The 26817-nt window shown below is 39.2% G+C and overlaps 1 protein-coding gene across 3 annotated transcripts in view; it reads right to left on the bottom strand.

Annotated features, from left to right (window-relative positions):
• LOC107839069 (helicase and polymerase-containing protein TEBICHI) overlaps window positions 1–25747 on the bottom strand; it is a 44678-nt gene extending 18931 nt beyond the window's left edge. For all 3 annotated transcript variants that reach the window (XM_047395799.1, XM_047395800.1, XM_016682418.2), the window contains exons 1-14: window positions 25527–25747; window positions 23923–24347; window positions 23616–23802; window positions 22592–23533; window positions 19377–19441; window positions 17420–17525; window positions 17087–17287; window positions 16694–16894; window positions 14228–14389; window positions 13897–14136; window positions 13509–13721; window positions 12868–13218; window positions 12567–12719; window positions 11116–11331 (exon numbers count right to left, since the gene is read on the bottom strand). In XM_047395799.1, coding sequence (XP_047251755.1) covers window positions 11116–11331; window positions 12567–12719; window positions 12868–13218; window positions 13509–13721; window positions 13897–14136; window positions 14228–14389; window positions 16694–16894; window positions 17087–17287; window positions 17420–17525; window positions 19377–19441; window positions 22592–23533; window positions 23616–23802; window positions 23923–24347; window positions 25527–25745 — 3681 coding nt within the window. In that variant the 5' untranslated portion in view covers window positions 25746–25747. The remainder of the gene's footprint in view (window positions 1–11115; window positions 11332–12566; window positions 12720–12867; window positions 13219–13508; window positions 13722–13896; window positions 14137–14227; window positions 14390–16693; window positions 16895–17086; window positions 17288–17419; window positions 17526–19376; window positions 19442–22591; window positions 23534–23615; window positions 23803–23922; window positions 24348–25526) is intronic.
• Between the last annotated feature and the right edge of the window lie 1070 nt (window positions 25748–26817).

Genomic DNA, 26817 nt, shown 5'->3' with positions numbered 1-26817 from the left:
TGCTCAACCCGTGGGGGTTTCTAAATCCAATCGGAGTTTCGCACCTATGGACTTCCATTCTGAAGGAAAGGTGTTAAATGAGAATATAATATTAGATCATGTTGATTTGTATTATTACCCACTTGTGAAAACAAACTGTTTTTTTTTTGTTCTCGTTGTAATGATGATAATTTGTATCATCTGATCATGGAATCTAATCATATCCGGTAAGTTAGGAAAGTTTCAGATTTATTGATTTTTTTTCTCCTGTAAATTGTGTACTTTTCTAAAGAACACAACATACTATTTACATATTAGAAAAATCATGGTATCCCAATTCTGTTACCAATATTGGACTCCCATAGTATTTTATCCCCACTCCAGTTTCAATGCATGGACGTGCGGGGCTAACTAGTATCCCACACCGAATCCCAAGTTTTTGTTTACACGATGTTGAGCCCCATATTATAATGTCCACGCTCTAGTTTCCATGCTTGGGAGTGCAGGGAGTGTTAGTATCCCATATTGGTGGTAGATCTGGCAACTTGGCAACTTGTCTTCTTTATGGCCTTGGGAAAGCCTCACCTCATGAACAAGTTTTTGGGGTTAAATTATGTCCAAGATCCATTTCTTATCAAATCTGTTCCAAAAAGACTAGCCACATTCTATATTTCCTTAATGAGAAGCTTTTTTCTAGTCACAAAAATGTTACGGCATGTTTAAGAACAAAAGTTTCAAATGTTCTATAGCCACACAAGTGCTACCGGAAACAACCTCTCCATCTCACATCTGAGGTAGTGGTATGGACTGCGTACACTTACCCTCCTCAAACCCCACTTGGTGGGAATATACTGGCTATGTTGTTGTTGTAAGTTTTAAAAGTCTTCATTTCTTTATTTAACTTTGTGTCAAGTCAAACTATGGCAAACAAAATCAAACTACGACAAACAAAGTGAAAAAGAGAAAGTAACATTTAATAAGTTGGTACCTTAAAACTTAATTGGTTAGAATTCTTAAAAAAGAAAATCCAACCCATTGCCACTAGTAGCCAAGGATCAAACAAATCTACAACAACAACAACAACAAACCCAGTGTATTCCCACTTAGTGGGGTCTGGGGGGGGGTAAGATGTACGCAGTCCATACCTCTACCTCTGATGAGGTAGAAAGGCTGTTTCCGAAAGACCCCCGGCTCAAGTCACGAGATATCGCACAACCACATAGTACAGCACAGAAGCAGATGACATAACATAGATACGGCACCCATAAGGAATATAAAACAGAGTAAAGCATGAATGCAGGAATATAAAGCCGAGGAAAGCACACATATTCGTAATAAACATGGGGCACGGAACACGGAACATCGAATACGGAATCATAACAGGAATACACCCCCACCCATTTATTCCCTACACTAGCGACCCGAACTGGCCCTAATCCTCTGCCGTAATTCGCATCTTCCAGACCTTCCTATCTAGGGTCATGTCCTCGGTGAGCTGTAACTGTTCCATGTCCCGCCTAATCACCTCACCCCAGTACTTCTTCGGTCTACCCCTACCCCGTCTAAAACCATCCAACGCTAGCCTCTCACACCTACGGACCGGGGCATCCATGCCCCTCCTCTTCACGTGTCCGAACCATCTCAATCGTGCTTCCCGCATCTTACACTCCACTGAAGTCACACCAACCTTCTCCCGGATAGTCTCATTCCGAACTCTATCCCCTCGGGTCAGTCCACACATCCAGCGCAACATCCGCATTTCTGCCACCTTCATTCTTTGGGTGTGGGAGTTCTTAACTGGCCAACACTCCGCTCCATACAGCAAAGCCGGACGGACTACCACCCTATAGAATTTGCCTTTAAGCTTGGGCGGCACCTTCTTATCACACAGCACCACCGATGCGAGTTTCCACTTCATCCACCCCGCCCCAATACGGTGCGAGACATCCTCGTCAATCTCACCGCTACTCTGGATCACGGACCCGAGATACTTGAACTTGTCCCTCTTCCCAACCTCCTGTGCATCTAGCCTCACTACTACCTCATCCTCCCGCCTCACGTCATTAAACTTACATTCCACATACTCTGTCTTAGTTCTGCTCACCCTGAACCCTTTAGACTCCAGAGTTTGCCTCCACAACTCTAATTTGTCATTCACACCCCCTCGAGTCTCATCTATCAGGACTACATCGTCTGCAAAAAGCATACACCACGGCACCTCCCCTTGGATACGCCGCGTCAACACATCCATTACTAACGCAAACAAAAAGGGACTAAGAGTAGATCCCTGGTGCAATCCTGTCAGGACAGTGAAATGCTCTGAGTCTCCTCCCGCCGTCCTCACCTGGATTTTCGCTCCCTCATACATATCCTTAATTACTCTGATATATGCCTGCGGTGCTCCACTCACCTCCAAGCATCTCCAAAGCACTTCCCTGGGGACTGTGTCGTACGCCTTTTCCAGGTCGATGAACACCATGTGCAGATCCTTCTTCCTCTCCCTATACTGCTCCACCAACCTCCATACCAGGTGGATTGCCTCCGTCGTCGAGCGGCCGGGCATAAATCCGAACTGGTTTTCCGAAATAGACACTATCCGTCTCAGCCTCACCTCGACCACTCTCTCCCAGATCTTCATAGAGTGACTCAGTAACTTAATCCCCCTATAGTTATTGCAACACTGAATGTCCCCCTTATTCTTATAGAGGGGGATCATGGTACTCCACCTCCACGCCTCGGGCATCTTTGTCGTCCTGAAAATTTCATTGAACAATGCAGTCAACCACCTGACACCAGCCTCTCCAACGAACTTCCAAAACTCCACCGGTATCTCATCCGGCCCCGTCGCCCTACCCCTTCGCATCCTGCGGACTGCCTGTCTAACCTCGTCTACCTTAAAACGTCTACAATAGCTAAAATCCCGACACTCCCCTGAGTGCTCCAGTTCCCCTAACACAATAGCTCTGTCCCCCTCGTCATTCAAGAGCTTATGAAAATACGACTGCCATCTCTTCTTTATGTGGCCGTCCTCCACCAACACTCTACCGTCCTCCCCCTTAATGCACCTCACCTGATCGAGGTCACGACCCTTCCTCTCCCTAGCCTTAGCGAGTCGGAACAACTTTCTCTCCCCTCCTCTCCCCTGTAACCCTGCATACAAGCTCTCAAAAGCGGCCGTCTTAGCTGCCGTGACCGCTGACTTCGCCTCCTTCCTCGCTAGCTTGTACTCTTTCCTGTTTACCCGCTTCTCTTCTTCGTCCTTACTTTCCACCAACTTAGCATACGCCTCTTTCTTGGTCTCCACTTTCTTCCCCACCTCTTCATTCCACCACCAATCCCCCCGATGATGTCCGGCCCGGCCCCTCGAAACACCCAACACCTCCCTCGCATTCTCCCTGATGCACGTTGCCGCCCTGTCCCACATATTATCCACATCCCCCCTACACTCCCACACCCCCATTCCCGCCACCCTCTCCCCTATCTCCCACGCATTCACTGGCGTCAAACCGCCCCACTTAATTCTCGGTCTACACTCCTTACTCCTCCTCTTTCTATTCTTCTTTATACCCAAATCCATAACCAAGAGCCTATGTTGGGTCGAAAGATTCTCACTCGGGATGACTTTGCAGTCTTTACACAACGCCCTATCCCCTTTCCTAAGCAACAAAAAGTCAATCTGGGTCCTGGCTATCGCGCTCCGAAAAGTGATCAGGTGCTCGTCCTTCTTCGGGAAGCCCGAGTTCACCACCACCAGCCCAAACGCCCTCGCAAACTCCAATAGGGTCGCCCCCTCTTCATTTCTCTCCCCAAAACCAAAACCACCATGCACATCCCCAAAGCCTCCCGGTAGCGCCCCGATGTGCCCGTTGAAATCCCCTGCTACAACAATCTTCTCCGAACTGGGCACGCCTCTCACCACGTCCTCCAAAGCCTCCCAGAACCGCATCTTCTCCTCCCCCTCCGATCCCACATGCGGCGCATAGGCACTGCACACGTTCAGGGTAAACCCCCGAATGACCAACTTAATAGTCATCAACCTATCGTTGATCCTCTTCACCTCCACTACCTGGCCTCTAAGCTCTTCAGCTACCAAGATGCCGACTCCATTCCTACGCCTGTCGCTCCCAGAGTACCACAGCTTGTAACCGTCCACATCCCTAGCCTTAGACCCTACCCACTTGGTCTCTTGGACACACGCAAGGTTGATCCTTCTCTTCCTAAGAATCTTCACCAGCTCTATGGACTTCCCCTGAAGGGTCCCTATATTCCAAGACCCAACCCTCAGCCTACCGTCGCTATCCACGCGCCCCCCACTACCCCCCCCTCGGCCAAACCTTGGCCTCCCACCCACTCCCGCTCTCTCCCCATCTCCCGCCCCTGCCGCAGCCCCACGCCCCAACCCCCTCGGACATGACCCTAACCCATTACCACCCACAGCCACAACTACACGAAAAAATAGGAAAATATAAGGATATACCCGGAGGCAATATCAAAGCAGCAGCAAGGGGATACAGGGCACACACACGTTCAAAGGACTCCTCCCGAAGCAAAACTAAGAAGCGACCACAGCAACAGCAACAACAGACAACAGACAATGGGAATTGAACAATGATTTGACGAAAAAGAAATACACAATTGTTGTTGCGTTTTTTTAAAAAGTGATTGCACAAGACAAAACAGCCAAGAACTAAGAATTAGGAATAAAGCACATAGCCACAGCTCCACACGAAAACAAGCAACGATAGTAATAAAGCAACAGCAGGAAATAGAAGGCACAAGCAAAGCAAAGTAGAAGAGGTAGTCGAGGACAGTCTATCCAACAAATTATAGCTAAGTCGAGCGATGTAATAGTCCGGGACCCCACTCAACAACAATCTCCAAAAAAAGCAGCCAAACACCACTACACCCACAAGCAAAGCAACAGGAAAGGACGCAGCAAAATGGCTACAGCAGCAGGAACAAACAGAAACAGGGAAACAGGAACAAAATACTATGAAGGAATCAAAAGCTGTATGAAGTGGATAGATGAATAAAAAGTTTAGAAGTCACCGGTGCACCGGCTAACTGCTGGATCCGTCGAATTGATGTCAAAAGATTGTTGCCGAAATAAAGTAGCTGGTAAAAGGACTGTTGGTACGTCTCCGGGGTGTCGCTGGAGAGTCGCCGGAGTACGCCGGAAAGACTGTTGGTACGTCTTCGGCTACCGCTGGAAAGTCGCCGAAGTCGCCGGAGTACGCCGGAAACCCTACGCTGTTGCCGAAAGTCGAGCCGGCCGAGACCCTAAATCCGCCGGCGACCGCAGCGACGAGACAAAAAGGAGCTGGAGGGGGGGGGGGGGGCGAGTATATAGCGGGAACTGGAGGAGAGGGAGATCAGGGATGGGAGAGAGGTACGACCTTACCTTCTCCGGCTCAATCGACGCCGTCAACGGCGTCAGAAGTCGCCGGTCAGCCAAAGGGGGGGGGGAGCGTATAGGTGAACGTTATAGAGAGAGAATGTTTAGAGAGAGAATGTTTTCCGTTATGCTATTTTTCGAAAAAAAAAAAAAAAAAAAATTTAAAAATGAAATCAAGGATCAAACAAATCTAATTCCTCAAAAATAAGAACAAATCTAGCTTAACAAAGGAAAGCTAATCAGGACCCATCCTAACCTATTATAGACCTCTATAAAAGGACACTGATGTGCACCTTCCAAAGTGGAAGAGAGATTGGCTTCAGCCATTGAAGACCAATATATCCAGCAAAGTACCTTCCAAGTCATTTGTTCCCTTTAATTCAATTTTTTTGTATTTCATCAGTTAATACCTTCCAAGTCATTTGTTCCCTTTAATTCAATTTTTTTGTATTTCATCAGTTAATAATTATGGTTATCTTTTTTCATATCCATATTTACATCCCCTGCTTAAATTTAAGGGACTGACTTCCGTGGAAAACAAGAAGTCATTTTCAGATTGGAAGGGATGACTTAAATCTCACGTAATTAGTAATAACCAATTAGGTTTATGACAAAACGTAGAAATCGATCATTGAGCCTATTTAAGTACCGAGGAGGATAGACCTCAATAAAAAATTGGAGAGTAACGGTAGCAAGTGATTGAGTTCCATAGTCCCTCCTTAGTTCGTTCAATATATTTATTAGAAAAATATGGAGTGCAATTACAAAGCCACTGGAGATTTTGTAGAATACAGTGCCAGTTTGTGTCGTTTGGGATGAAAGGAACACTAAGTGTTTCGAAAGAAAAATCTGCCCCGGCGTATAGCAACTAAAGTACAAATGTTCATGGTTTTGGGTTTTGGGTGTAACATGCAAGATGTAAAGGATGAAGGAAGCTATGCTTGAGTTCATTAGTTCTTTATAGGTTTATTGATCTTCTCAGATTGGGAACATTTTTTTTTTTGGTTTTTATGCAGGAGTAGTGTTGTGCTGTTAATATCAATAACATATATTTACCAGTTTAAAAAGATAAACTAAAAAAAATATTATTTAATTATTGTAGTATAGATCCAAAAAGATTCTTGTCCTTAAGAGTGGCTCACCCCATAGATGTAATATATTGTACAAACTGACACTGACCATGGTAGTTAAGCATTGAAATTCCACATTAAATCTTTAAGCTACGACTTGAGGTCCGTCAAGACACAACCCTTTAAACATGATTTCCCTCAAACTAATGCATGTTTAAAATGCTTTCAAGTGCATAAATAAATATCATGGTTGTTGTTTAGTGAACTCGTGCATGTGCAAGGCACCATGTTTACGAATTTCATGACTACTATCTGATACAAAAGATACCTATGGTTATGTTTATAAGTTCTATGAACTAAAGGTCACGATATATGAGATAAAACGATGTTCACATGCAGATGATGATTATGTTCATGATTAAGCCTTGACGAATGATATAAATAAACTTTGAGATAGAATGATATAAAAATATTTAGGGATGAACCTTTAGATAATTTTTTTTACAATGGGAGTTTGTTCTTAGGGTAACACCAGGTTTGGGGACGAGCGTAGTGGCAGAACTAAGTAGTGACAAAGGGGTTCATTCGTCAGAAAACTGCACTGTGCAAATAAAGTAAAAATGATCTTTTTTGGTTATATGTAAGTTGTAGAATCTCCTTGACATGAAGAAAAATTCAAGTATATATAGTGGTAAAGGTGGTAAAAAATTGTTTTAGGTCATGCGTTCAAATTTCAACTGATATTCTAGAACTTTTTTGAATCCCCTTGTGGAAAATTTTGGTTCTGCCACTGGATACAACAACAACAAACCCAGTGTATTCCCACAAAGTGGTGGGGTGTACGCAGACAATACCGCTACCTCCAAAGAAGTAGAGAGGTTGTTTCCGATAGACCCCCGGCTCGAGATACAGAAAGTAACAAGGGGATGAATGACACAACAGAAAATACGTGATAAGAAATAATATCACTAAAAAACAGAGAAAATACGACATACGATAAATAAGGGCAATACAAAAGAGAGAAAATAAAAAGTATGCAAAAAAAATACGAAGGACACCTACCTAGTTGTAACATACTCGCACGTACCAAAGACAACTAAGAATATTAAGATTCCTAAGATTACTAGCCCGGCAACACAAGCTCTCACCTAACTGCTTGCTACACCCCACACACTCGCACTAGCCTTCTACCCTTATCCGCGACCTCCACACCTTCCTATCTAGGACCATGTCCTTAGTAAGCTGAAGCTGCTCCATATCGTGCGTAATCACCTCCCTCCAGTATTTCTTCAGCCTACCTCTACTCCTCCTGAAGCCATCCAAAGCTAGCCTCTCACACGTACGAACTGGAGCATCCGCGCCCCTCCTCATCACATGCCCGAACCATCTCAATCTTCCTTCCCTCATCTTGTCCTCCACTCCCACCTTCTCCCGAATAACTTCATTTCTAACTCTGTCCCCTCTAGTAAGCCCACACATCCAACGCAACATCCTCATTTCCACCACCTTCAATTTTTGGATGTGGGAGTGCTTGACTGGCACACTCCAATCCATACAACATGGACGGGTTCTGCAACTGGATGTACGGGTTTATTTCCCTAAAATCCACATGTATCAGATAACATCATAGTTAGAACCCATATGGATGGTGTCTATGTCTATCTACTTTAAAATGATAGTAGCGTGCTTGGTTAGGGTTGCTTGGAAACCTTGTCCTATTTGCACGGCATTACGAAAGGATTCACTACTAGACAATGGGGTGGGTGATCAGACAAGATGTGACGATTGTCATTGTCTAGAAGGAACCGCCCAAGAAATGAGAAAAAAAAAAGTTTATGGCATACAGAAAGTATTGTATTTCAAAAATTGTTCTTTATTGATTTACCATGTTTATTATTGTGAGATTTATTGATGTACATGAAAAACTGATTTTAATATTAAAGTGCATATGTTTTTTTTTAAAATACTTGTCCAGCCTTTTAGAGGAGGTTGATGAGACTTGATGCATATGTGTACATTCACCTTATTTACCTTTGTAGTACAAGTTCAAGTGGGTTTTTGGATGGGCTCATAGCTTTTGGCTTATAAGTCAAAAGCCATAAATTAGGAAATTCTAACTTATGGGCTTTTGACTTATTTTTGCCCCTTTAGCTTAAAAATTAGTGCTTGAAGGTTTTTTTTAATTTTATCCAAACACTTCAAAAGTGCTTAAAAGCTATTTTGGTGTAAAAGCAGTTAAAATAAGCCAATCCAAATAGGCCCCTAGTGCCACATCAGATTCCTCGAGTTGAATATAACCTGCATACTTTCAGTGGCGAGCCCCTGCACTAGACTTGTGGAGGCTTCTCTTGCCATTTTCTCCCATTAATAAATATCAAGCTACGTCCTATTTCATCTTATATGTAAGGTATTCCATACAAATTCCAGTGACTCATTCTAGTATATGTCTGTATTTGGTATTGTATTTAGGTTATCCCTCTTGTCAAAGCTTATTCAGATGTGATGCTTTCATGCAACTCTATGATATACTCATGTTTTATATTTAATTGATGTAACAAGTGTGAGAAATAATGGATAAAATTATTATTGAATTGTGTATCTACATAATTACGTTGACACCCTATTTATAGACTCTACATTACAATCCTTTTCTAAGTAGGATTTTGTATACTATTACTATTCCTACTCATATTCTAAAACTTCCCTCTCAAGCTGGTGCATACAAGTCATATGTACCTAGCTTGTTACAAATATAATTAATACGAGGACTGGTGAAGGACTTGGTGAAAATATCTGCAAGTTGATCACTTGACTTCATAAATTTTGTAACAATATCTCCTGAGAGTATCTTTTCTCGGACAAAGTGACAATCAATCTCTATGTGCGCTTAATCCTTTCATGGAATACCAGATTAGATGCAATATGAAGGGCCGCGTAATTATCACATACAAGTTCCATCTTACCGGTTTCTCCAAATTTTAGATCTCTCAGCAATTGTTTGATCCAAACCAGCTCACAAGTTGCTGCAACCATTGCTCTATATTCTGCTTTAGCACTGGATCGAGCAATCACTCTGTTTCTTACTTTTCCAAGACACCACAAATATGATCAGAAGCACCTAAGTCCACAACTCATGATCCAAAGGTAGGAGATTGTGCAGTTGAGACTATTGGTAGAGATACATGCTTACTTGCTCGATACTGAAGATACTCATTATATTCCTTGTCAGATAAATACACCCATTGATCACCTGTGGTGTTAAACTGAGCAAGATGACCATTTTTAGGTGGTCGACCATGCAAAGAATAGCATATTCCATGAGTATGTCCAAGCCTATTACAATAACTACACTTAGGTCGAGAATACCATATGCCACAAGTATGTTCAAGCATTTTACAATAACTACACCTAGGTCGAGATCTTCCAAATCGACCTACCCTTCATCGATTCTTCATGGACTGTGACGTTTGATTTTCTGATCTCCTCATTAAGGATTCAGATTTAATCACAGGACTAAATTGAGAGGAAAAAATGGTCTATCACCAGAAAATTGGATTTGATTGCCGGAAACTGGCCGGAATCAAGAAATGGCTTAAGGAACAACCTTGGAATGAAGGGGCAACCTCACTGAAAAGAGGAACCTTGCTGGAAAAAAATAAAGTCGTCGGAAATAGGGTTCCGGCGATCGGAATCGGAAAAAGGGAACTGATCAGATGGAATAACTAGGCGAATCCAACAGAAAAGGAAAAACTCAAAAATTCGACCGAAGAAGAGCTCATGCGCTGTCGCATGACATAGACCTCGCCAGAATTTTGAAATTCCGGCAGGTTCGTGGGAGCGTGTGGCTTATATTTTTCCAGTGGTATTGGTCGGGTTTTTGCCGCCTGCCCTTTCCGATCCTCTTGGTGGTGTTATATTTTGCACACAACCAGCAAAACAGATAATGACACAAATTACTTACTGGAAATTGACGCACGGTGACTGAGTTTTCTTTTTTTGAAGTTTCTCACCAATGCTCTAATACCATGTGAGAAATAATGGATAAAAATATTATAGAATTGTGTATCTACATAATTACATTGACACCCTATTTATAGACACTACATTACAATCCTTTTCCAAGTAGGATTTTGTATACTAATCCTATTCCTACTCATATTCTAACAACAAGAAAAAGGGTTTGTGCGGGAGTGCCAAGCTTGTTGGGTGCCGGTCATGCGTCCCTAATATGGGTAGTGGCACACATGACAATCGTCTAATATGGGACACTATATCATATAAGAACATAACTAAAAAAAGACAGCCCTGTGCACTAAGCTCCTGCTATGTGCAGTAGCCGCGAAAGGACCGGACTACAAGGGTCTATTATGTGCAACCTTATGCTGCATTTCAGTAACTCTTCCAATATTTTTTTAATAACCATGGTGTCCGGGCTTACGCGCACCTCGATTAATTCCATGGGATACCTTCCACCAGCTATAGGTACCAGGTAACTCTGTCCGCCAACTCTTCTAATATTTAACTCTTAACATTCTACCACTAAAACTTATGATTCTAATAGCAGATATTCGCAATAACGCATATGTGTGCTCTACACTGCAACTACGAATCCAATGAAGCGAGGGGAGAGAGGGCTACAGTAGTGTTTGACATTCATTTTAAATGAATTACCTGCACGAGCCTTGACAATATAAGAGCCACAAAGAATCTCCTACAGATGCGAAGCATGTGCTCATCTGAGAGCATATGGTCATTCAGAGATCTGTTATCCAACTTTCCCTGAAGCCCTTTAGTACCAGCCTTTGACCCATACGATGTACGAACTGGTGCACCATGAGCCATTCGCATCAAAAAGGGTTCTTGAACTCCAACCCGATTGCCAACTGACTGCACATCAAAACGCAAAGCACACAAGTATCTCCATTAAGTCATCATGATTGTAGGAACAAATTTATCTCGTGAAATAATGTCAGGCAATTATCTTATTAGCAACCAAGCACAAACTGATATCTCAAATCTTGGCATGCCACCTTATAGCAAAAGCAAGCAGTCTTGAAACATCAAAAACACTTTGAACATGAACTGATTAAACCTTCAAGTTAAAGTATTTAATTAGCATTGACTATGGAGAACTTAAAACCAAGTGACCAATCATTATGATTAAACCTTCAAGTTGAAGTATTTAATTAGCATTGACTATGGAGAACTTAAAACCAAGTGACACCAATCATTAAAATACCTGTTCCTGCTGAAGAACATTTTCTCTTTTTTTCCTGTAGTTCTTGGGGTAATAAGATATTTTATGGCAGAGAGAAAATAGAAACTCCACATTTTACCAGTTAACCTAGCATCCTAGTTGACGATGCGATATAATTCAGCAACAAATCCTTGACGACAAACAATTTATGTTATGCAGTTAACATTAAGGAGTCATACACTTCCTGTTTCAGAGAATGGGAAATTAGCTCCAAACAATAGTATCTTGCATGCACACAAGATAGCTCATGAATCATTAGCACGCTTTCCCTTGCAAAGCTGACAAACATTAGCAAGCTCAACCAATCCATACTTATTTGTCAAAGCAAGACATGAATATGTTATAGATAAGTGCCGGGAGCTAAATAATTTAAGAGCGGTTGAAGTTCTACCTCAGATAATGTGTGAAGCCTAGTGGTCATATTATTCATCAATTGGAAAATGCATCGAATGAGCGAAAGGTGTGGCAAAACCAAGAGCAACTCCCGAACAACCAGCAAATGAGGACAAATTAACAGCACGTAAGAGGATTTTCCATCTTTTCTACTGGGCAATCTAGTATCTTTATGCATGAAGATAATCAATTTGGTTGTTGTGCTCGGACTTCTACTATGGATTAATGCCTACTCAAGCAACCACAACAAGATGGACGTGGGGACAATCTTATGGAAACAACAGGAGGGTAGCATAGAACATCTTGGGAAATACAGACACATCCCCATCCTACCAGCGCCCCCCCCCCCCCCCCCCCCCCCCACCCCCCCCCCCCCCAAACAAAAACAAAACAAAAAAGAAGGTTATGGGTTTATGACAATGATTTAGGAACAGACTAATGATTATGCAGCAAAACTCTATAGTTCAGTTACCTGATCCAGTGCAGACAACTCCATGAACCTCTGGTAATACAGTTCCCAGTCAGGCTCAAGATCAACATTAATGGGTGTCACTAAGTAAACAACATGAAGATCAGATGCAAGCACAAATCCTTCCCTCGCTCTAATCAAATCATCCAAGACAACCTAGAAAAAGATAAAGAGCATCATTGGATTCCCCTCCCAATACTCAATTGCACAAAATGTAAACAAGGACCATTTGGGTAAAAGAAAAATTGACAAGAAATGATAGGATGATAAAGTGATAACAAGCGGAAACTGCTTCAGATGTTACCAGTGATTCTTCAGGAGAGAGAGAGCTGCCAAAAGATGCACGACCAAGAGGTGTGACTGTGTATAACTTGGTATCTTCACTCCACTCAAGAAATTTTTTATGGCATAACCAGCGAAGTGAATCTTGTGCTGATTTAACCACGTCATCAAATGGTTTGGTTGAATTGAGAAGGGTACACCTAACGTATCGGTTAATATCACTAGCTGTTTGAACAATACCACCAGCAACAACTTCCAATATTGCGTGGATCATCCCATTCTTATCTTCGGATAAACAAGAATGCAATGGTGGACAGCTCTCGTTAACAAGTGCCGTTATTCGTTTGACCTCTTCTGGTTTGCAGATCAGAACCTGATGTAATTAAACAATAAAACAACATTAAGTTTAGTATAGCACACTTCCAGCTGCAGTGAAGACTAAATAGAAAGTGAAAAATGCAAATGCAGACAGAAAAATAGTAATATATGAGAATAGAAGTTAAACAGGTGTATACAACTTCAAATTGTAATAACATGTTACAGGGAATAGCTTGCAAATCAGACCTACAAATTACACATTATTACTGAAAGTCCTTTTGCTCTCCAAGAATGGAAGCTCTGAAAGAAGAAGAAAAAGAAATGAATAAAAAGGGTCAAACATACACTCTCTCCCTTTGTATCTATACCCGTCCGACCAGCCCGACCAGCCATCTGTCGGTATTTTGTGCCATCAATAAAGTCACGACCAATACGCGGTTGTCGAAAAATAACTCTCCGAGCAGGAAGATTAACCCCTGCAGCTAAGGTTGATGTAGCTGTTAAAACACGTACAAGTCCTTTGCGGTAACAGGTTTCAACTGTTTCCCTTTCCTCAACCTGTAAGGCAGAAAAAAACCTCAGATTAATGCAGATTTACTCTGAAATAGCATAAGAGAAAACACCAACAAAAGGAAAAATAGGAAAACCTAGAGAACTAAAGAAATCATTTTATACATAAGATCAATATACGTACTAAAACAACAAAACATACGCAACTTTAAAATGAAATTACCGTGAGTCCAGCATGGTGATAGGCAACACCAGCAGGAAGAGTCTCTTCCAGAATAGGATCCAACCCAGCTGGAGATCTTCGCAAAGCATCAATTGCAGAAGTAATATCAATTGAGTCATTTTGGCTGCTCACGTGATTCAAGGAAAATCTTTTAAGATACTTTGCCACATGCCTAGCAGTAGATTCACATCCTTTGCGACTTGAGCAGAAAATTAGTACTGAGTGGCCTTCTTGGACAACCTGATAAATCTCAGATAGATTTAGTTTTACTTCAATTACTTCTCTCGACAAAATAAAGTTCTACTAACAAAAGTAAAAGAGAAAATTATACCTCATTGCAGAGCTCCACAATGTGATCTGGATCCTTACCTCCAAGATCAGCTGCTTTCGAGATTGTCCTGACAATGTCCAATTTTTGGTTATAAATTGTGTTGCCTACTTTTACATATTCTTCCAATGGAACAGGTCGAAACTCGGTCTGATACAAAGCTGCCTGCAAGAAACAACTTCAAGAGCTTCATGAGACATTCAGGATAGAAGGAAAAAAGAGGCTGATTCCCCATATTCATATGCAAAAAGCACAAACAGGTAGAGTAAAAGACTGGAATAAAATTAAGTTAGAATTACAGCTGTGTTCGTGATCCAAATTACTTAAAAGCAAGATAACCTGTTGCTTCAATTGTTCCCTATCCACATATGACAATTAACAAGGAAGACCTTATATGATCGTTTAATAAAGTTTAAGGGCATAAAAGTCGAAATTGTAACACATAAATAGAAACATAAGGTTGAGCTGAGATGATTAGGACCCAAACATGTGAATGGACTAAAGAGAAAGGAGAGTTTTCTCATTATCAAGACAGAAAGAGAAGGAAGAATGGGTATGTTTACCAAGTTGGCATGAATAACATTCAAAGATAGACAGCCGAGACAAATCAGGTGTTATTTTTTTGAAATTTAGATAGATCCAAATATTTCAACCTTATACGGAGTAACTCAGCAGAAACTGGACAAGCTATGGGTGACAGGTGACTTCGGAAAAAACTGGGATGAAAAGTCCATGTGACACATCAGGCACCAGTTATCTGTCCCATATTATGGAGTGCTTGGCAACAGTGTGACGGAGAAAAGTGACAACTCAGTTATACATTTGGGGAAACAACTCACTGGTACGAGATTAACGGACAGACTGAAAAATTACGACCAAATTTGAAGTCAAAGAAGGATTTGAAGAAGATTGACCTACTTCGGTTGCTGTGGTTTAGGACCCATTTGTCAATGTGAATGTTGGAAGAGATTGAGAATAAGAAATAGTCATGAAAAAGATTTCTTAACGGAGATATGACAGGAAGCTCTCGAGCCAAGAACCCCAGGTACAACACTAGAAGATTAAGAGACACAGTCAAAGATCTCTCGACAGAAAACCATTCAATGTCTCTGCCTTATTCACGATGCACACACAAAGTTCTCTTTCATACGCAACTATTGTCATCCAAATTTATGTCAATCTACCACCTTCATGCCTTTGTTAAAATGTTAACTGTTGTTCAATATGTCCACTCTGTTTCTTTGTATGTCGTCAAAAACTGCAACCACGTTAGAGAAAATGATGAGCCACTTTGTGGGACGAAAGGAAGGAGAGAATATCATTTTGAAGATTCAAAAAGACCTCAATTTTGGGGAGAGGGAGCACAGGGGGTTTAGACATTCAATGATTGCCAAACCTTTAACATGGTACAAGTAAAGAAATGGATATGGAGTAGAATATGTCATGAAGAAGGATAATAGTCGCAGGGTATGAAGCTTCTTTTCACCTTTTTGTCGTAAGTGCTGAATATGAAGTGATAAGAATTGGATAACTTTGGATGAGATAACATAATCTGATTAAAAAAAAATCTGATGAGGTCAACCTAAGGAAGGGGAACATGAAGGGGAGGATAGGTTCACTAGGTACATTGGTTATACTGTCATGTCCACGGATAAGGTTAGCTTTTGGAAGGATCTGTTGTGTGATAGAACAACTTTAAAGGATGGCAGCACAGGATTCAGAGTAGGATGGAGTAGATGAGTTTCTGTGGAGACCCTATGACTACTTAGCAGCAGGAGATGGATCACAAAAGGTAGTATTGGGGGTTCAAAGCAAAATCATTCATGGAAAGTTGTGTTACATAGAATTATTTCGAAGGAATAAAATAGGGGCTTGGATAAATATTGTGAAATACCAATTGGCCAAATAAAGTACTCAATTTCTCACACAATCTTAATGATGAATAATCTGAAGAAGAGGGAAATAGAGAGGACAAAAATCACCTCATGTAGTGAGCTAGTGTTGCTTGTGTAAGGAACGTCATGAGGAAACAAACCACCTTATTAGTATTGCAGCTTCAAAACACAGGTATGGACCAATGACTTTTGTTTGTTTCGCATTTGTTAAAGGTTAAAGAAAGTGAAAGCTAAAGGATGGAAGCTTAGAGGACAAAAAGATTACATCTCTCCTTATTCATTTGGAATGAAAAAAGCAGAAAATTCTTCTAGAATAGTGAAAATGACGCAAGTATAAATAGATTATTGCTGTTCACCTATTTGATGTAAGGCTGTAGAGAAGCATAAAATGATCATTTTTGTTTTCATCTAACACTTTTGGCGTAGAGAATTCCTGCTGTATAGATAGTTGGACAAACTTTATGGCTGACTGGTTGAGTCACATACCCAACTTTTACATACTTCTGAAACTATCATGGGGTGTTAATAATTGTTTTAATTGGAAGAATTAAAAAGGTTATGAATTTCATCTTACTTGAAGCCAATCGGCGACTGCTGTCACATTGGGCAGAGTTGCACTCATGCCAACAATTTGGAGACTGCCAGCAGGGTCAACTTTTCCGCTGCTCGTACCTGAAGTTTCTCCACTGGATGACTCTGTATTGCCTTCACCAGATGCATAACGAAGCTTGGTCAACATCAACTCCAATAGATAACCCCTACTCTGGTCTCCAACCTAACATGAAAGCAACTCAAGAGACCAAGATGAATAAAAATGAATAGATGCATATAATTATGAACTCCAGCAAAGAAGCCAAAACAGCAGTTTCGAGCAAACAGAAGGTGAACTAAAAATTATGGAAGGGTTTAGCTGGATATCATTAAAATAAAAAAGAACAATAGTGGAAAAGAATTCCAAAGTCAATACCATGTGGAGTTCATCAATCACTATGATACCAAGCTCTGACAAACGACCGTCTTCTAGCAGTCGGTTAATTAAAGAATTTGCCTTCTCAATAGTGCAGACAGCAATAGAGGTATCCTTTGGGAGACTACCACCTCCCTGATTACCATAATAACTGCGAACATGCTTCCCAACTGGTTCCAGAAGGACTTCAAGATGTTCTGCCTGAACAATTTTAAACATGACAATAGACAAAGTAAATATACTATATATGATATATTGCATAGTAGACCACTTTGAAGGCTACTTATCAAAAGAAAAACAAAGACCACTTTAAAAGTTATAAGATAACTTCACCTTCTCTGCACAAATGGATACATATGGAAGTACAAGAAGACCCATTTTTCTGGATGATAAAATTCTCCGTAACATTAATATCTCAGCAACAAAACTTTTACCAGCACTACAAAAAGATAAAATAAAACTGGTTAAACAAAAAAGACACCAAGAAATCTGTTACATAACAGTATCACTACAGAGCAACAGAAAGCAAAAGCAATATTTCCAGAACAGAATTTCTACTTGTAGTGACCGCCTGAAGTTTAATAAAATATTAAGGGACCTGATCAAGTAACCAAGATATGATGGAAAATGTGCATGTTAATAGCTAGATTACTATATATTCACTTGGCAAAATTTTAAGGACCACCTCAATTGAGCAAGACTGGAGAAACACTTCTATGGAAATTACACATATTTCAAAGGAACTACAGGATAGGAGGAGGAGAATGTGAAATGCCAACACTGAATGTAAACCCCCACATAGGTGCAAAAACAATAAGGAGAAAAACGATATTCAGCTGTACCAGATAATTGAATCTTGAAAATCAAAAACTTCAAGCCAGTACAATATGAGATTCAAGTTTTGTCATCTGTGATCTGTAAGTCATTTAAAGCAGGTTATAACCAGTTGAGAGACATAAGATCAAGATTGTTGGGTGCCGGTCACAGCTAGGGGGTAAGTTTGGGTCGTGACATTTAAGCTGCAAATATTAGTAGCATTACTGTAATGATCTAACTAAGTTTACAGTGTCCCGGCACCACTGCTGAAAGTACTAGATGCAGGATTCGACAAATAGGAGATAAGAACATTGTACTCTCCAATAAAAGATAACAAAAAGATTACTGTATTAGTGACAATCATAGTAACAATACTAGAAGAAGAAAAGGACAGCATTAGCAACATAAACAGCAACGAAAATAACAAGGAGGATAGTAATAGTTTGTTTCTGGATTGGCATTCATTTTGGTTAAGTAAGAAATTTGCAACTTCCTGAAAGAAAAAGGAAACATGAATATCCTGAGCAGGAAGCATTATATAATAACTTGGACCAACTAAATAATCCAAATCTCAAGAGTGCAAAAAATTCAGACAGCAAGCAAAATGTAATGACTTGGACCAACTTAAATGGTCCAAGAGCAAGTATGGACCTCATAAAGATTCTTTAGTTTTTACAGAGAATAAGATGAACTGTACATTTTTCTACCAGCACTTACTGTATCCATGAATGACAATGTTAATAGGTAAAATGGATAAGAGAAAAAGTTCACGCACAACAAGTAGGAAAAGAAGAGGAGCATAAGATCATCCCCTCGACCGCAGTAGGTAAAATCAAACTAATGAACTACTAATTTAAAACCACTAACAGATATAATTTGGATTAGCACTTTGTTGATGGATATCTTAAACAATCTTCAAGCCACTAATCAACTTAACCAAGGCTTTACACTGGTAAGTGATGGATATCTTAAGCAATCTTCAAGACACTAATCAACTTAAACCAAGGGTTTACACTAGTAACCGATGCTCCAAATTCCACAACTTCACAAACTTAAAAAGCTTCCAACATCAAGCAGTTTGTTTCACTACTTACAGTGACTAAACTAGAGGCCCTAGGGCTTTGGTCTAATGGTAAGAGTGTAGCACGTGATACGTGAATTATGTGAACGTCAGGTATTCGAACCTTGCTGCATACAAAGATCTGGTATTTAAGTAAAAAAGAGTAGAGGGTGGGCTCATTACCCATCAAGTTTCAAACTGTGAGCCGCCAACCCTCAGGAGTTTCTCGGATATCAAATAAATTGACTAATGTATAGAGTGTGGATATATTTTTTCACGATGTATTTGTTTATTCTATCATTGATAAACTTTTTATTCAGGTAACTTGCATATTTACAATTAACAAAAAATCAACATCGTGAAGAAACTGGTAAATATGTTTAATAGGAGTCCAAATTACACTTAGCAACAGACCTGGTAGAAGCACAATATACGAGATTCCGGCTGTGCAAAACTCCTTCCACTTGAAGACAATCAACCTGCAGGGCGTAGAATGAATTTCCATTACACCGTCACTATAAAGAAAAATAAATTCATACTTAAACTGACAACAAATTTGATCTCTTGTAGAAGCCTCTTTCTCTAAAGCCTTGAATACGCTCAAACAAAATGCATCACAGCAACAAGTAAATAGTGGGGAATAGAAGTAAGCCAGGACGAAGCTTCTATGAATCAAAAGAAAAGCGAAGTATACAAGACCAGATGCTAGTCTAACACCAGCAAGCTAGAAAGGGCATACGTGGAAATACATTTGGCTGAGGATGAGTAATTGTTCCACCCCTATCCTAAGTTAGTGGTGCCCATATGTAATGGAAGAAAAACAATTAAATAAACACAACAATATGGATAAAGAAACTGAAAAACTAAAATTAAGTATATTTAAAGTAAAAGATATTGCATCTAAATTCAAAACCATTTAATTGCTTAATTTAGATGCAAAGATGCAGTTTTTTAGTTTATAATTCAGATATAAAAACTAATTTAGTAAGTCATAATACCTCGGGACCCACCCAGTGCAGCCCTTAGCCGAACTTGGCACTGTTTATTCGGTACAGATCTGAACAAATTTAAATCAGAATAATCCTATGAAACTGGCAGTTTGATAGCCTTAACCCCTTAGACGCTTACGTGGCAAAGAGAGTGGATACACTCTCTTTTAGGTGTGTAAATAAACACTCTATGTGGATCTTAAGAGCCCAGAATCCTTTTTATATAACAATGGTACCATTCCACCCATCATATTTTAACCAAATGCATTAACTTTCTTCTGAAGTACATTTTCATCTATGTTTTTTACTCCCTTTTTGCACAGTTTTAAGTTCGCTGGAATTGCTCTTGTCCATGGGCATGATCATGTAAATCATTTGTACCTTTACTGACTGTTGTTGTCATTACAAGTTGTTTGGTTTAATTCTCCACTATCCCAGTTCCAATCCTAACAAGTAATATGACATATCTTTTGATTTTTGAGAAAGAAGTACCATGACCACATCTTTTCCTGAGAAAGAAGTACCCTGACCATATCTCCAATGAGCTCAATTGAAACTGTCACTTTCTTTATCCACATGTACATTCAGACCTTCCCCTATAAAGACCTATTGGTCCATTGGAATCCTTTGAACCAAGGCATCCATATTTTCTTAATATTTAGTTTTAGGTTCCTTCTTAGTCCTATTGTCGGAACACGTGAACTAGAAATGTTGGTGGTTGTTTTTTCCTTTGATAAGGAATAATCTTGATAGTCTCCTTATCACATACTACTCTACCTATTGAAGTGACTATCTCATCTAAATGATTAAGTTGTTAGAAAGTGCATGCTAATATTATTTAATTGTATTCAACACACCCTCAGGTGTGCGCTGATATTTTTCATGGTTCAAGCACGTGGAAATTCTTTTTGATAATGAGTGGCAATGAGATTCAATCCGAGGACCTTTGCCAGCTCTAGTACCATATTGAAGTGTATGGCCATCTCATCTAAACGCTTAAGCTATTAGAGAGAACACACTTTTATTATTTAATTATATCCACAATACTACTCATAACCAGATAATCCGATAATTGACTCTTTTACATCATAAATTTATCCTTATATCCTAGTTATATCATGACTTTCAATTCATTCCTATTTAGTCTATTCCATAATACCATAATTCATAACATGTACTGCAATCTTAAACACTACTCCTAGTCTATTTTGTCTCTTGTAAACAAGTGATATTGACTCTCCTCTTTAACCTAACCATTGATTTCCTGCTAATGAGCCTATGTTTCTACTACCTATCCAAAGCTGAATGTGCCGGATCAAGATGTGGTGCCTTTTGTCTTGCACCACATCGGGGAGTCAATGCAGTGGAATGTTACCCATATACGTTCATAAAGTGGAAACCCTTGTTCTGCTATTACTCTATAAATGTTTGAGGATTTTCCACTAATCAAAAGAAATGCAAATGTGACCAACTTGTTTGGGAATGAGACGTAGTTATTATAGTTGTTTTAAAAGAAGTTCAAATTTGCAAATAATCATTTAAGTAGCGGCTGCTAGCCCCATGCCCAAATAAGGTATAGGATGAAAATGAGATAGTATCATCCGCATTTGATAGAAACATGAACTTCGAATTGAATTAACTGTAGGGATTGTTAATCTGCAAATTCCTTAATTATTTTGTCTAGAAGACAGTGAGATGGTATTAATTCAATGATTAACAAAACTTTGACATTAAATCAAGAAAAAGACAACCATATTGACCTTCATATACATCTGCAAGACCAACCAAAAGTAATTATTCTTCCTCCTCTCTACCTCACCTCACTAGACGCAATAAATTCGACACTCCATCAGGTGACACTTAAACTCTTGCAAGTTGCAACTTCCCATATTTTTGTTCATGGTCGTCCACCTATCTCCTTCATCGCTTCTCTAAACCTAGATCGCCAGACCCCTCCTTGATTTAAACAAAAAAAAATTGAACGTCGCTTCTCTCTTTCTTGAAACAATATTGTCTCACTCCCTCTCTCTTCCCTAACACTCCCAATTTACACCTCTCCGTAATTCACGCAAGGTCAATTTCATTTTCATTTGCTACTACAATTTTTCTTCACTCCCTACCCCACTCCCAAACAAGATTTATATGATCTTTGCATGCTAACTTTGCTTTTGATATGTGATTCTTTTTCCCTTTTCTTCCGGAAATTATTTGCATTTTGCTAAACGGTTTGTCTTTTTTCTTGATCTAGTATCATTAATATATATTACATTTTTTGTATTATGGAATATGCTCAATGTATTACAAGAAAACCAAAAACACTGTCGAAGAGTTGAAAATTTTATATGACATTCAATGAACGCAAAATTTGTTTCAGGGGCATTTTGGTACGATATGCTAATTCGGTCTGAGCCAAACCTAGAAGTCAATTAATGAAAAATCCTATTATGTTTCAAAAGTTCGACTAATTAGACAAATGAAGATTCAGTTATCTACTCTTTGTTCACTCCTGATTGTACAAATGAAGACCCATTGCATAATTGATTGCAAAGGGGCCAATCAATCATTCCAGATCTACCAAATATGAAGCTTTTTATGCCTCAAAATCTCAAGACAAGATTGAGCTAAAGGTTAACAGCATACCTGCCATGAGTACAATTTTGAAATACCCTTTTTCATGTAAACGTTGCATATTTCAGAAGGTAGCCAGTGGTTGAGATCTAAATCATTCTTTAGTGGTGCAATACTTGAAGGAGTATAGTTTTCACTTGATAAGGAATTAGCTGTACAACTACTAAGTTTCTCCGGACGTGTAGTTGATGCCATTATATCAGTATCCTGAATAAACACATCCCTGTTACTCTTAGCAACAGGACATTCTGGAGTAGTGTTTTGAACTTCAGGGATAAGCACATCCCTGTTACCCTTAGAAACAGGACATTCTGGAGTCATGTTTTGAACTTCAGGGATAGTGCCTTTTGCTTGAACTGCCTTGAGAGGGCTGAGAACAGGATAGCTACTCAAACATACATGATCTTGGGGCCCAATTCTTTTGCCACTAATAGTCTGGATGTCCATGTTACTTCTGTGACATTGTACAGCATCGAAATTTTTTTCGTCAGAGGCAAAATCAAAATGCTTAACAGGCATTGGGGACTTCTCTCTATCCAGATCCTTCCCCAACTTCCTTAATGAACAAACAACAGAAACAGCACCGGCATCAGAAACAGTCTCTATACATTCATTAAATATTTGGTGGGACTTACTGCCACACTCTCCATTTCCAGGACCATTGGAATTGATTACCTCATTAAGAGTTTTCAAAGCATCAGACTCTACTGCTGCTTGGGAAGAAAACTTATCACTTTCGGCAAACAAACCATCAGCAACTTGAATTGCTTCATTCCAAAATGCTTCTCCAGGTGAAAAAATGGAGCTACTACGAGATGACCTGGGAGTAACACCAATATGAAGCTTTGTAGATGTTGAACCAGGTGTCTCAGAGTCAGTTGACCCAGTGACAGGTACATTGTTACATTTTCTCAAGCTTATCCGAGCTTCACCTGATGTATTCCCCTCTGTTATCTAGCATAAGATGCAAATTCTCACTGAAGTTAATAAGAAATTGGTGAATCAACATTGTGTTATATGAAAACGTAATACTTACCTCTATAGAATTTAAAGTTGTGCACTCAGAATTAAATCTTCTGTTGATATTAGAATTACTTTCACTTGAGATGCAGCGGATTCTCTTCGCATTCTTCTCATCCACATCAAGAGTGGAAGGACTACCACTCATTTTACTAGCACCCTCACGTTGCGCTGAAGGTAAACTTGAACTAGATGGCAGCTCACTGAATTCAGGAAACAAAGAAAAATCACCAAGTTAAACAAAATGCAGATAAATCCACCTTTTCAACCACATTAGCCACAAGACAAATCACCACCAAAAAATCAAGAATAAAAGGCATTACCTGCAATATAATGACAAGATGTTCGTAGCAAACTGCTTAAGTTCTGAGTTTCCAGTAACCTGTGTAGTAACCAACACATCTTCTCCATGACCTCTATTTTCAACAACATGTGAGTCAGGGGGAATATCGGACTTTTCCTTTGAAGTTTTTGTTTTGGAAGTTGTAGATTGTGCTTCGACCAAAAAAGTACACTCTTTATTCTCATCTTTTAGATATGGACCAATCTCTAACGTGAGGTTTCTCTTAGCCGGTGTACTTTTATCTTTGTTTGAAGGTTTACTATCATACTGAGAAGTCACTAAATACCCATCCAACGAACCTTTCGTGCTAGGAGACCCTTCCTGTGAAGTCTTAACATCTTTCTTGGCTCTTGCAGGTATCAGACTCGGTGATAAGGACTTCCTCTTCTTTTTCGAAGCAAAGAACTAATACAACAATAGTCAACACAGCAAAAAATACCAAAAGTTAACCATATATTAGAAAGGACAATCCACAATGATCAAAGTATGATAACCACGGGAAAGAGAACTGAAGAATTGAATAAAATTGCCCCCATCATTTGGAAGTGATGCAAGATAGATTTTTGAAGAGTCTACTACAACTGCTCAATTAGAGATCATACAGGATGAATAACTATATGATTGAATTGAACTTTTTTACATGTTTGTTGAGTCGTGTGAATTTCAAATTAACCAATAGATTTTCCATACTGCGAAAGTGCAATTAGGAGAAAATAAAAGCAAATATATCTGCAAAATCAAAGGACAGCAAAAGAAAACAAGAGAAAATCACCCCATCATGGAAATTCCCTATAGCTGCTTAGTTGGCAACAATATACAAGTTTTGACTTAGAGCGTGTTTGGCATGAAGGAAAATTTTCCCATGTTTGGCTGGTCAAAATATTTTGGAAACCATTTTCTCTAAGAAATTAAGCTCCTTGAAAATGAGTAAAATGACTTCCCTAATGAAAATAGGGAAAGCAAGTTCCACAAGTGATATTCCAAATTCATTGCCTCCTCCACATCCACCCAACATCCCCAATCCCCGCCCTTTCACCATTGACCATCTCACCCCCATCACCCCCGAACCTCCACTCCTCACCCCATCCTGCCCACATAGTGGTTTGCGAGATTACATATAATTCCTCTTGAGATAATATTTTCTCTCCTACTTACCAAACACTAGAAATAAGTAAGAAACCCACTTATTTTCCAACAAAACATTTTCCTTGATAACCAACACACCCATGCTCTTTCCTTTACTATTTGAAAAAAAAAGAAGCATAATTATGGGTGTGTTCGGTATGAACTATTCATATTTTCTCCTGTTCAGTTAAACATTTGGAAAAATAAGGAAAAAAAATGACTTCGTTAATGGAAGTAGGGAAAATAAGTAGTATTGTCTCCTCACAAACCACCCTGCCCCATCCCCACCCCAACCGAACACAAGAAAATAAGTAAAATACTAGCACTTGTTTTCCTAGAAAATATTTTCTTCCGATACAATAGCATTGTGGATTTCCTAAATCATTAAGAACTGGAATAATAAAATAAAGAAAACTAGGGTTTATAAGTTGGGGAAAATGAAAAGAAGAAGATACGAACTTGCTCAATGCGTGCACGAGGAGTATCAGAATCCATGAGGAGAAGAAACCCAATAGAAGATTTGACGATTTGATTCAGAAAATTAATTTCCCATTCATGGATTTTGAGATTGGGATTTGTTGGAGCAAAAGTTTCAACAAGCCATTTGAATCTATTAAAGACCGCGCCCTGGAGAACTTTGGGGAAGGGAAGGGAGTATGTTTGATTCAAATGTTGCATATGTTTTGCAAATATGCCCCTTGTATTTTAATATATATATTTTCGAGCTTTGTAGTTTGAAAATTGATATACTGTAGCAATTATAGTAGTAGTAATGTGAAATGTGCATGATTTTTCTTTACATTAAGGCGTCGGTTCCTGGAGAATAATCTTTTTACCTTCACAAGAAAAGAGTAAGTAAGATTTGTATATATTTTATCCTGTGACCTTTATATAAAATTGAAATTGAGTTGTACCTCCGGCTTATTAAAGAATACTTGATTTTTTGTTGATAATTAGTTAGTTTGCTATTAAGTTTTGTTGTTCGCTGTTAAGTCCCTTAGCATTTAATATCTTAGCACTTTAGGTCCCTGTCAGAATTAATACTCTATCCGCACTATCCTAGCTAGAGTCCAAGGATTAGTAGAGTCTATATATTGTACGAATTGAAGTGGAAGAAATCATCAATGATAATATTCTCTTTTATCTTCTAGCTTAACGGTGTGTTTGGTATGAAGGAAAATGTTATGTTTTCCTGGAAAACAAGTTGATTTTTTATTTGTTTTTCTATGTTTGGTTGCTGGATGGAAAATATTTTTCAAAAAATATTTTATAATATTTGGTTGGTGAATGAAAAAATATTTTTCAAAATATACATTCTATTGTTTAGCTAAAACGTAAAAATACATTTTAGAAAAATAATTTTTGATCTCAAAAAATACTTTTTTTTGGTGTGTTCGATATGAAGAAGGAAAAATATTTTCTAGAAAAATAATTTATTTCTTACTTATATTCATGTGTTCGTTATGCAAATTGGATAAGTATATATTTTCTAAAAGTATTTGTATATAGTTAACAAAAACGATGAGAACGAATAGGATAAAAATGGTGGGATAAAAGAAGAGTTTTGAATTTTTTTAAAAAAGCAAATTAAAAACATTAAACTTTTTTGGAGAGGAGATTGGTAGGTAGGGGTTGGGATTGTCAAAATAGGTAATAAGGGCGGGATAAGAAAATAATTTTGATTTTTAAAAAAATAAATTAATTTTTTTTGGGGGGGGGGGGGGGGTGGGGGGGGGGGGGGGGGGAGAAA

Source organism: Capsicum annuum, chromosome 8 (assembly GCF_002878395.1).
Source record: "Capsicum annuum cultivar UCD-10X-F1 chromosome 8, UCD10Xv1.1, whole genome shotgun sequence".
NCBI classification, from domain to species: domain Eukaryota; kingdom Viridiplantae; phylum Streptophyta; class Magnoliopsida; order Solanales; family Solanaceae; genus Capsicum; species Capsicum annuum.
The sequence above is the reverse complement of the archived record's forward strand: the minus strand, read 5'-3'. Positions and strand labels throughout refer to the sequence as shown.